At 36.7% G+C, this 12,233-nt stretch overlaps 2 protein-coding genes and 1 long non-coding RNA gene across 5 annotated transcripts in view; 1 reads left to right on the plus strand and 2 right to left on the minus strand.

Moving 5' to 3' along the window:
- The window catches only part of LOC112655676 (uncharacterized), a 23,626-nt gene extending 22,484 nt beyond the window's left edge, over positions 1–1,142 (plus strand). Inside the window, exon 2 of the long non-coding RNA XR_003133819.3 lies at positions 985–1,142. This is a non-coding gene — a long non-coding RNA (uncharacterized LOC112655676). The remainder of the gene's footprint in view (positions 1–984) is intronic.
- Positions 1–11,713, minus strand: part of LOC118355641 (oligosaccharyltransferase complex subunit OSTC-like) — a 15,027-nt gene extending 3,314 nt beyond the window's left edge. Inside the window, exons 1-2 of the mRNA XM_049114153.1 lie at positions 9,085–11,713; positions 990–1,076 (exon numbers count right to left, since the gene is read on the minus strand). Coding sequence (XP_048970110.1) covers positions 10,576–11,100 — 525 coding nt within the window. The 5' untranslated portion in view covers positions 11,101–11,713 and the 3' untranslated portion in view covers positions 990–1,076; positions 9,085–10,575. The remainder of the gene's footprint in view (positions 1–989; positions 1,077–9,084) is intronic.
- Positions 1–12,233, minus strand: part of SKA2 (spindle and kinetochore associated complex subunit 2) — a 35,914-nt gene that overhangs the window by 18,060 nt on the left and 5,621 nt on the right. For all 3 annotated transcript variants that reach the window (XM_025440892.3, XM_035720384.2, XM_025440891.3), the window contains one exon: positions 990–1,076. In XM_025440892.3, the coding sequence (XP_025296677.1) occupies positions 990–1,076 (87 nt within the window). The remainder of the gene's footprint in view (positions 1–989; positions 1,077–12,233) is intronic.

The raw sequence follows: 12,233 nt of genomic DNA on the forward strand, positions 1-12,233 counted from the left end.
TATACCTGAAACTAATATAACAGTGTGTATCAACTATACTTCAATTAAAAGAGGATGTTCTCTTCAATTAAAAGAGGATGGGGATGTGAGGGGGGGGGGAACATTATTTTAATTTGTACTTCTACCAATCCAAAATAATTCTTAATTATATGAAAATTTTTTCAAACTATATGGTATTTCTTATCTGCTAGCAAATGCTGTCAAAAATAAACATTAATGACATTAAGTAGTCAATTAATGTTAACAGACAATGCTTAAAAATTGTTTGCTTAAAAAAATTGTTGGGGAGCCTGGGTGGCTCAGTCAGTTAAGCACCTGACTCTTGATTTTGGTTAGTCATGTTCTTGGGGTCATGAGATCAAGCCCCATGTGGGACTCTGTGCTCAGCAAGGAGTCTGCATATGGTTCTCTCTCCTCTCCCTCTCCCTCTCCCCCTTCCCCAGCTCTCTCTCTCTCTCTCAAATAAACAAAGAAATCGGTAAAAAAAAAAATTGTCTTTACCTCCATGGGCATCTGTACATGTAGTTATAATTTTATGGAATATAAATGGAGTTAATATTTCTAATCAATCTAAAGTTAGAAAAACTAAGTATATAATTTTATACAAAAATCACAGTTCATATAACAAATTTATAGTATATCATCATCTTCCTCAGAGAGTATCATGACTGCCATGGTTTCTCCCTCCTTATTTAACAACTGCTCTACAGTTATCTATATTCTCATTCAGAATTTCAGAGTTTTCCAGTGATTTGTACCTTTGGGTTCAATAATTCCTGATTAAGTGTTAAAAAAAAAGGTGGTCACAAATTTCCTTGACTATGGGTATAATCTCTCTAGCATGCTGTGACCAAGCTTCCAAACAAAAAGATTTTAAGATTCCATAATTTAGTACTTAATAATTTAACTCATAATATACTATTAGAAATACTATCAGAAAATCTTTTAATAAAATAATTTGTTAAAAATATATTTCTTTTGCAGATTACCTTGCTTGCTGTATCAGGATGATTAGTCTTGATTTCATATTCCAGCCTGTATTGAATGTAATCCAGATCAGAGTCAGCTTTCTGGAACTAAAGATCAGCACAAATAACATTTTGTGAACAAAAGATATATTAATAAACATGATGTACTGTTAATTATTCTTTCTTTTCTCCTTATATTTTTTAGTATTTTGATCACATGAAGTACACAAATTTTGGAAATATGGAAATAGAAAAGCATATAAAACCTCCATCATCTATAATACCCATGCTCTATTAAAAATTTAAAAACTAGTTAACATTTTAAAAGTTGTTTCTCTATACATCTCTCTTAGATTTAGAGCCAAAATTAAGAGTTCTACTTTGTGGGATGCCTGGGTGGCTCAGCAGTTTAGCGCCTGCCTTTCACCCAGGGTGTGATCCTGGAATCCCCCCATCTGGCTCCCTGCATGGAGCCTGCTTCTACCTCTGCCTGTGTCTCTGCCTCTCTCTCTGTGTGTCTCTCATGAATAAATAAATAAAATCGTTTTTTAAAAAAAGTACTTAAAAACAAAATAAAACAAAAAATGGCACTTAAAATGTCTTTCAGAAAGGGGCACCTGAGTGGCTCAGTTAGTTGAGCATTTGACTCCTGGTTTTGGCACAGATCATGATCTCAGGGAATCCAGCCCTGCATGGGGCTCTCCGAATTTGGCATTTATTTTCTCCCTCTCCCTCTGCTCCTCTCCTTCCCAATAAAATAAATAAATAAAATCTTTTTAAAAAAATGTTTTTCAAAAATGAAGTCTTTATATTTACTTATATAATTGTTAGATTAAATGCTATGATTAAATTATCCAATAATCAGACTTTGTTAAGCAGACTAATAATTACTACACATGTATATGTACGTATATAAAGAAAATTCCTGGGGTACCTGGCTGGCTCAGTCAATAGAGCATGCCACTCTTGATCTCAGGATTCATGCCACATTGGGCACGAATTAAAAAAAAATTTTTTTTAATTAAAAAAAAAGAAAGAAAAAATTCCTATTGGCTTAATTTCCCATATTGGAATATGCTCAGGGACAACATTTCTTTTACATTAAAAAAAACGTACTAACCTATATAACATTTGGATGGAGAGTATGAGGAAAGGGACAAGGGAGAGGGCAAACCAAATTAAACAAATTAAACAAAGACTACACATTCAAGACCTAATTTGTTTAATTATTGAAAAAGACTACAGTTCCACAGCTTTATATATAATTGATGATATTACTTAACAATCTAAGCATAATTTTTTTTTTAATTTTTTATTTACTTATGATAGTCACACAGAGAGAGAGAGAGAGAGAGAGGCAGAGACATAGGCAGAGGGAGAAGCAGGCTCCATGCACCGGGAGCCCGACGTGGGATTCGATCCCGGGTCTCCAGGATCACGCCCCGGGCCAAAGGCAGGCACTAAACCGCTGCGCCACCCAGGGATCCCCTAAGCATAATTTTTTAAGTAACTTCTATTATAATAAGATACCAAAGAGTGTGCTCTCAATCAATGATATGATGGAGTCAGCTAAATTTTCAAAAACGTTTGTAAACCAGTTGTTAAACACAGGCATAACTAAAAATTAAATTATAGGGATTTAATTTAATGGGTCCAGAGTTTGAGTTTGGAAAGATGAAGAAGTTCTGGAAATGGGTGGTGGTTGTAGTTGTACAACAATGTGAATGTACTTAATACCTCTAAACTATAAACTTAAAATGGTAAATTTTGTTAAATATATTTTACCACAATTAAAAATTTTAAAAAACAATGTGAGAAAAACAGCTTGGAAGTAGAATGTAATCCTGTGAAGAACTGAACAGAACATTTCATGATAAATACAAAGGGAAGTTTTTACTTATTAGTGAAGTCAATGGGCTAGGGAATAAGCAGGGGGGAAAAAGATAAAAGGATACAAATGTGATGCTGAAAATTAGAAAAACAAGATTTTCTGCTTTGAACCCTTCATTTTCATATAAACAAAGAAACTAAGTGATTTGCCTCTAGTTCTATTTTCATTACTATGTTTTTTATGCAGTTAGACCAAAGTCTATACACAATATACATGACATTAAAGCCAGTAAGAGTCTCAGAGATGGGGAAGGGGGGCAGTGTTAAGACTTTACCAAAGGTTTTTTTGTTTTTAAGTTTCAAACCTAATATCACAAGTTAGTCCTTTAAAAAATTCCCTCTGAGCATAACCTGGTAATATAGTCCAGAAAAAAGAAAGTAAAAGAACTGAGATATAATATATGGTAGAAGTTCTAGCCCTGGTATCACTAACAAGCTATGTGGCCTTAGGTTAGTCTTCCATCTCTCTGGGTCTCTTCTATTAAATAAAAGAGTTGGAAATCTAAGGTCCCTTCCAACACTAATATTCTTTTATTTCATAATACTAAAAATAAATCCAAGTTTAATTTATCAAAATATTAGAATTTAGAAAAGACGAATTTCCTTCTTCTAAGATATTAAAACTTGACATTTGAGTTTCAGATTTTAATGTTTATAGTTAAGATTTAGCTTCTACTATCTGTTTTCTTCCAAAACAAAGTTGACTGTCATTTCAGTTTCAACTATATAATTTCTGCAACCTGCCCATCGTTCTTCCCAAACACCAAAACCCTATAAGCAATATTGCACTACTCAGAGCTATTTACACAGCAGAGACAATATCGATAGGGTTCTAGGATCTGGTCATAAACAGAAAATTTTTTAGTCACATGGTAGGAAATTTGCTGACCAAATATTATTAGTCTCCAAAATTCATTAGTGGTCTAAGGGAACAAACTAATGCTGATAAACATTATTCACAGCCCTCCTCAGTTATAAATTAGCCTCTTTACGCCTTGTTAACAGTGAGGTTGCTCTTTAATTAACTTTAGCTACCTATCTTATTTTTAGTATTAGAATACTTAAAATTAGTGAAATTGGGGGGCAGAAATGCTGAGGGAGAGGGAGAGAAAGAATCTTAAGTAGGTTCCACGCACAGTGTGGAACCCAACATGGCTCTTGATCTCACAACTCTGAGATCAAGATCTGAGCCAACATTAAGAATCAGATGCTTAACCAGCTGAGTCACCCAGGCACCCCCAAAATTGGTGAATTTTTTAAAACCCAAGACATTCATATTTCAGAAACCAGTTTTCTTCTAAATCAGTAATAAAAATAAATGGAAACTTTTATACCCATCTTATGAGTGATAAATTAAATATGCAATTTAGCTGGGTGAAGTCCATTGAAATCAACATTAAAGCCCCCAAAACAGCCAAATTACATTCTGCCAATTGAACACTCCCCCTCCTTTTTAAGGATTTTATTTATTTATTTGACAGAGAAAGAAAGTGAGAGAGCACAAGCCAGGGGAGAGGCAGAGGGAGAAGCAGACTCCCCACTGAGCAGGGAGCCCAATGCAAGTCTCAATCCCAGGACCCTGGGAACATGACCTGAGCCTAAAGCAGATGCTTAACTGACTTAGCAACCCAGGTGCCCGCCAATTGGACATCACTGGAAACAGACTGGGACTGTAAGGAAGATACTATATAAACAGGAAAAGGGGGATCCCTGGGTGGTGCAGTGGTTTGGCGCCTGCCTTTGGCCCAGGGCGCGATCCTGAAGACCCGGGATCGAATCCCACATCAGGCTCCCGGTGCATGGAGCCTGCTTCTCCCTCTGCCTGAGTCTCTGCCTCTCTCTCTCTCTCTGTGACTATCATAAATAAATAAAAAAATTAAAAAAAAAAACAGGAAAAGGAATAGTTTAGGTAATAATTTTGAGTTTTAGAATATGCTACATATTTTCAAAACATATACTAGAATTATATAATTAGCTTAACACTTTAAGTAAATGGCAAAAGATATTAAACTCCATTCAAGGGGCACCTAGGTGACTCAGTGGTTGAACATCTGCCTTTGTTTGGCTCAGGGCGTGATCCTGGAGTCCAGGGATTGAGTCTGGCATCAGGCTTCTCGCATAGAGCCTGCTTCTCTGCCTATGTCTCTGCCTCCCTCTGTGGCTCTCATTAATAAATAAATAAAATCTTTTAAAAAATTTTTTAAAATTAAAAAGTTTATAAAAAAATAATAAACTCCACTCAACTATTTGGCAGCAAGGAGAAAAGAACTCCAGACCAATTTAAAACATGAGATGAGAGAAGTTGGTAGAGGTACATTCTAGACTCAGTAATTAGGCTTAGAAATACATTTTCCATAGAAACATCATTCTAAGAGAGAATTAGGCATTTTAATACTTCCAGATCTAGGTTAGCAGTAGTATCAAACAAAGAAACTAGTATTTAATAAACACACTCCTTTCTTTTCATTCCCCTCTCTCCAGTGCAGATTTTTTTTTCCCAGTGCAGATTTTAAAACACCTTTATCTCTTTCTCTAAAATAAGTAAATAAATCTTTTTTTTTTTAAAGATTTATTCATAGAAACACAGAGAGAGAATGAGAGGCAGAGACATAGGCAGAGGGAGAAGCAGGCTCCATGCAGAGAGCCCGACATGGAACTCGATCCAGAGTCTCCAGGATCACACCCTGGGCTGCAGGCGGCGCTAAACTGCTGCGCCACCGGGGCTGCCCTAGTAAATAAATCTTTAAAAAAAAAGTTAAATACATACCTGCAAAAAAATAAAAAATCTACAACATAGGCTTAATACTCATAAAATTGTAGGGTTTTATTTCATTTTGCCTGTCTTCTAATTAAATTACAATGAATATGCATTACATGTATAACTATTTAAAGTACATTTTTTAAGCATAAGTACATTCTATATACTAAGTCACTCTTAAAGATCATTGAGGTTTGGGCACCTGGCTGGCTCAGTCAGCGGGATATGTGTCTTTTGATCTCCGGGCTATAGTTTCAGGACTCATGCTGGTTATAGCGTACTTAAAAATAAAATCTTTATTAAAAAAAATTTTTTAAAGATCACTGGGGTTCCCCAATACCTATAGAATTAATTCCAACTCTTAGTATAATTCTTCACAAGATGACATTAACATACTCCCCACCAAGCTTCACATTTTATACCTCAGCCAGTGAATTTCACTGTTCCAAATATGCGAGGCTAATTTTTAAAATCACTGATCTCTGATAGTGCCTAGCAAACAGCACAGTTCAAATACTATATCGTGTAATACAGAGAATATTGTGAAATCGATAATATTTATAATGTGTGTATAAAATACTCATGATAAATCATCTTAAAATTATAAAGTTAGAATATGTCATCAATATGACAACACAGGTACATTCCCAAACTATAGAACACAAATAGTGGACATACTTGAAACAAAAACTTAGTATAAACTTGAGGGAGTACATGTTTGGCAGCAATTCTTACTTATGTATATATACTGAAAAAGAAGTATTAATTTCAAATACTTTCAACCTCTAAATAGCGAATATTCTTTCTTTTTTCTTTTTAAGATTTATTTTAGAGAGAGAGAGAGAGAGAGAGAGCACGAGTGGAAGGAGCAGAGGGAGAGAAAACTCAAGCAAGCTTCAGGCCAAGTAGGGACCCCAACACAGGGTTCAAGCGTAGGACCCTGAGATGGAACCAACAGTTGAATGCTTAACCAACTGTGTGACCCAGGTGCCCCTGGATAGCATAGTCTTAAGGGGCCTCTGATCCCATGGGGGCAAAGGTATACAAATCCCTGCTTACTAGTTAGCAAGCTAATGTATCTCTGTAAATTTTTCTGGTGAGGTGGAGGTCCACTAAGGATCTATGGCACAAAGGAAAAAAAAAAAAAAAGATTAAAAACCATCACTTTAAGAGAAATGTAGCTTCTGTCTTAGTGTCAATGACAAGCTAATGAACATTGGCAAATGAAATGAATGTCTGTACTCCTAGATGGAGCAGGGGGAAAAAAATGGAAAGTACAATAAGTACCAAGAGACAGTCTGATTTTTTTGTCATCCAAAAAAAAAAGTGTGATTGATTTGAAACCCAAATGCTAAGCATATCGCTAGGTACAAAAAAGGCAGACACTGTTATTATTTATTTATTTATTTATTTATTTTTATTTATTTATTTATCCTCTAGTGCCAGCCTGCTCTAGTAACACTGAAAGTTTGAAGTGCTGTCATTTACAATTAGGCAGATTGAATGGGGAAAGGAAGAATTTATAAAGTTACACATTTCCTAAGAAAAATAAATTGTTCTATAAAGTTAAATGTATTTTACAATCACTGTCACTACATGAAAATCTTAGTCAAAACTTAGATTTCCTCAATTATAAAATGAGAACAAAAACACTGAATCAAAGAATCAAGGATGGACTTTCTCAAACTTTTAAAATGTTATATATTGAGATAAAATAGAAGTAAAACCTGTTAAAGTCTGAGAATAGATTTTATCAGAGATATTCCTGGGGCCCCTTAGTGGCTCAGTCAGTTAAGCATCTGCCTTCAGCTGGGGTCATGATCCCAAGGTCCCTGAGTGGGCTTCTGCCTCTCTCCCTGCCCCTCTCCCCTACTCATGCTTTTGTGCTCTTTCTCTCTCTCTCTCTCTCAAATAAATAAATAAAATATTTTAAAAATAAGAGGGATTCTTAATATTGAAACTTTGTACTATATATTTATATATTTTTTAAAGATTTTATTTATTCATGAGAGACACAGAGAGAGGCAGAGACACAGGCAGAGGGAAAAGCAGGCTCCATGCGGGGAGCCTGATGCGGGGACTCAATCCGGGGACTCCAGGATCACACCCTCGGCTGAAGGCAGGTGCTAAGCCAGTGAGCCACCTACCTGGGTGTCCCTACTTTGTACTATATTTGCGTAACAAAGGAAAGATATTTTTTGTTTCAAAACCTAAAATTTCCCAATTGACTTTAAATGAATTCAAATGTATGGTCTTTCATGTACTATTATTGAAATTGAAGATGTGTTCATATCAAAATACAGTTCAAGGCAGAAGAAACCTTCCTTCTCCTCACCATCTGGTACATTTTTTTTTTTATTCTTATTCTACTAATATATAATCTTTTACCCAGAAAACTTAATGGTTGTAAAGCTCTGGATAGAAAGAAGACTCAAGGGGATCCCTGGGTGGCGCAGCAGTTTGGCGCCTGCCTTTGGCCCAGGGCGTGATCCTGGAGACCCGGGATCAAATCCCACGTCGGGCTCCCTGTGCATGGAGCCTGATTCTCCCTCTGCCTCTGTCTCTGCCTCTCTCTCTCTCTCTGTATGACTATCATAAATAAGTAAAAAAATTAAAAAAAAAAAAAAAAAGAAAGAAGACTCAAGTGATATATCTAAAAAGAAATGCATTACATTGTTAACAATTCACCTTTTTTTTTTAAGTGACTCCATGCCCAATGTGGGGCTTGAACTCAGGACCTAAGATCAAAAGTCTCATGCTGGGGCAGCCTGGGCCTGATCCTGGAGACCCACCCACTCCCTGCATGGGGCCTGCTTCTCCCTCTGCCTGTGTCTCTGCCTCTCTATATGGGTCTCTCACGAATAAATAAATAAATCTTAAAAAAAAAAAAAAAAAAAAAAGTTGCATGCTATACTGACTAAGCCAGCCAGGTGCCCCTCAATTCACTTCTTTAAAGAAATGAGGTCCTCAAATTAAGCAGTTTTCTTCCCTCAGTCCCTCACCATGTAATATCCTATATTATTAAAAAACACAAAATTCTACCCAAGTGCTTAAATAGCCCAAGAGAGAATGGTAGGAAATTAAAAGTCAAAGAGGAAAACAGCCACATTTAAGCTAAGAGAGATAACTCAGAATGTCTTTATATATAAAATTTGGGAACAAAATGGTTTTCTCCCAAGCAGTCATGTTCTTCATTCCCTACCAAATGATGTCCTTGAGTCCATGCCTAATATCTCAGATCCTTTTTTCCTTCTGGTATCCATTCTCCTGGCTTTTAAGGACATTTGCTTAACAAATAGCTTACTTTTTTTTAAATTTCTGTAATTTATTTAGAATATAACAGTTCTTGCTCTACTGTTAAGATATAGAGCAGAAATAGAAATCACACTAAGCAGGTTATGAAAAATTTATAAACAAGACCTATACACTAAAAACTACAAAACACTATTGAAAGGAACTTTAAAAGACCTAACAAATCGGGATCCCTGGGTGGTGCAGCGGTTTGACGCCTGCCTTTGGCCCAGGGCGCGATCCTGGAGACCCGGGATCGAATCCCACGTCGGGCTCCCGGTGCATGGAGCCTGCTTCTCCCTCTGCCTGTGTCTCTGCCTCTCTCTCTCTCACTGTGTGCCTATCATAAAAAAAAAAAAAAAAAAAAAGACCTAACAAATGGAGAGATAACGTTCAAGCATTAGAAAACTCATTATTATTAAACTATCAATTCCCCAAATTATTCTCTAGATTCAACATCAATCCCACCCAAAATCTCAAAAGGCTTTTTTTTTTTTTTTTGGTAGAAATTGACCAAAACCAAAACCAAAACCTTATTTGGAAATGCAAAATGTTAAAAAAAATAAAATAAAATAAAAAATAATAAAAAATAAATAAAATTAAAAAATTAAAAAAATTTAAAAAGGAAATGCAAAATAATTTAAAAGTTTCAGAAAACAAGGGCAAAGTTTGAGGCCTTACACTAGATGATTTCAAGACTTACCATACAAAGACAAACCATAAGAGACTCTTAACTTTAGTAAACAGATTCAGGGTTGCTGGAGGGGATGGATATCCAGTTATCATCCGTAATTGGATGATGGGCATTAAGAAGGGCACTTAGTAAAATGAACACTGAGTGTTATATGCAACTGATGAATCAGTTCTACCTCTGAAGCCAATAATTAAAAAAAAAAAAAAAAAAAAAGACTTACTCTAAAGCAACAGCAACCATGACAGTGTATATGACATAATGGAATAAAACTGAGCTCAGGGATCCCTGGGTGGCGCAGCGGTTTGGCGCCTGCCTTTGGCCCAGGGCGCGATCCTGGAGACCCGGGATCGAATCCCACATCAGGCTCCCGGTGCATGGAGCCTGCTTCTCCCTCTGCCTGTGTCTCTGCCTCCCTCTCTCTCTCTGTGTGACTATCATAAATAAATAAAAATTTAAAAAAATAAAAAAATAAAAAAAAATAAAACTGAGCTCAAAACTCAGTAGAGCATGTGACTTTTGATCTCAGGGTCCTGATTCAAGCCCCACATGGGGCATGGAGTCACTTAAAAAAAGGGTTAATTGTTAACAATGTAATGCATTTCTTCTTATTTATTTTTATTTATTTTATTTTTTTAAGGGGGCTGTAAGAAATAATCACTTTATTCAATATTATAGTTGTGGAAATGGGAGTATATTTTCTTTAAGAAATGAAAAACTAAGAAGAAAATGCCACTAAACATCATTGGTGTGTCAGTACAGGCCAGCAGGAGAAATACTGTGAGAAGTTTGTCTCTTTGATACCAAGAAGACATTCTAGTTCAAGCTTTAATATGATTCCTATTTCTCACGAGATGCTTCTTTTCTGCTGCTTCACTCTTTTTCCATATTTCACATCAGAGGATTGGTACAGCCTTTAAAACTTCATTAACAGGAGCAAATCCAATATCCACAGATTTCTTGTCAAAAGGCATTTTTTAACCCATCAGGTAGCCCGGCAGTTTCATTCTCATGAATACTCTAGCCATGAAAAAACTCAATAGGACACAGACGAATCCAATGAATAGAAGAAGAAATCTATTGAGTTTTGGAATATTTGGTGCATTCGATCGGTCCAGGATTATGAAACCTAAACCTCCCATTGTAAACAGGAAGCTGGATGCAAGTCCTTCCATAATATATTGTCCATTTACTCTGGAGGCCAAGAAAGCTACTGGTCTCTGATGTCCATGTTCATCAGTCATAGTACCAACACTTGGAGGTTCAACAATAACATCATAAATTATTCCTCCGGTGATGAGGAAGTAAGACACCACCACCACAGCATACACCGTCATGGCCGACCGCATGTGCACCCAGGGCGGCTTCTTCAGCTTCAGGTTGGGGCATTCGAGCACTAGGAACGCAACGCGGTACAAGATCTCCATGTTGGTGGCGGCAGGGCTGCATTTCTTTTTAGATATATCATTGAGTTTTCTTTCAATCCAGAGCTTTACAACCATTAAGTTTTCTGGGTAAAAGATTATGCATTAGTAGAATAAGAATAAAAAAATGTATCAGATGGTGAGGAGAAGGAAGGGTGTCTGGGTGGCTCGGCTGGTTCTTGATTTCAGGTCAGATCACAATCTCAGGGTTGTCAGCACAGTCTGCTTGAGGTTCTTTCTCCCTCTTTCTCTACCTACCCCTCCCCCCACACACATTTTCATGCTCCCTCTTTCTCTCTTTTTCAAATAAATAAAATCTTTAAACAAACAAACCACCCCATACATACATGTTCAAATGATTTGTTACAAAGGAACTAAGGGGGTATGCCTGGGTGGCTCAGCAGCTGAGTGCCTGCCTTCCGCCCAAGGGCATGATCCTGGAGTCCCAGGATTAAGTCCCACATCTGGCTCCCTGCATGGAGCCTGCTTCTCTGCCTGTGTCTCTGCCTCTCTCTCGGTCTCTCATGAATATATAAATAAAATCTTAAAAGAAGAAAAAAAGGAGTTAAGGGTAATTCAACAGGAAAATGATAGTCTTTTCAACAAATGGTACCAGAAAAAAGGAATATCCATATGCAAAACAAATAAATAAATAAAAAGACTTTCTACCCTCACTTATACCACATACAAAAATTACCTCTAAATGGACAGAGATAGGGCATCTGGGGAGGCTCAGTGCTTGAGCGTCTGCCTTCAGACTCGGGTCATGATCCCAGGGTCCAGTTCCACACTGAGATCCTCATAGGGAGCCACTGCCTATGTCTCTGCCTCTCTCTCTGTGTCTCTCATGAATAAATAAAATCTTTAAATAAATGAATAGAGATATAAATGTAAAAAATAGGGTGTGTGGTGGCTGAGTTGGTTAGATGCCCAACTCTTGGAGTCAGCTCAGGCCAGAATCTTGGGGTCCTGGGATTAAGCTCCATGTTAGGTTCCACACTCAGCAGGGAGTCTTCTTCTCCTGTCCCTCTCCCTCACACTGCTCATCCAATCTCTCTCTAAAATAAATAAATAATTTTTTATAATAAATGTAAAAACTAAAACTATAAACCTTCTAGAAGAAAACATTTGTGGACCTTGAGTTAGGCAAAGATTTCTGAGATAAAACACAAAAAGCATAATCCATAGCAGAATAGATGTATAAATTAGAC

The sequence above is a fragment of the Canis lupus genome, chromosome 9 (assembly GCF_003254725.2).
Source record: "Canis lupus dingo isolate Sandy chromosome 9, ASM325472v2, whole genome shotgun sequence".
Classification (NCBI taxonomy): Eukaryota; Metazoa; Chordata; class Mammalia; order Carnivora; family Canidae; genus Canis; species Canis lupus.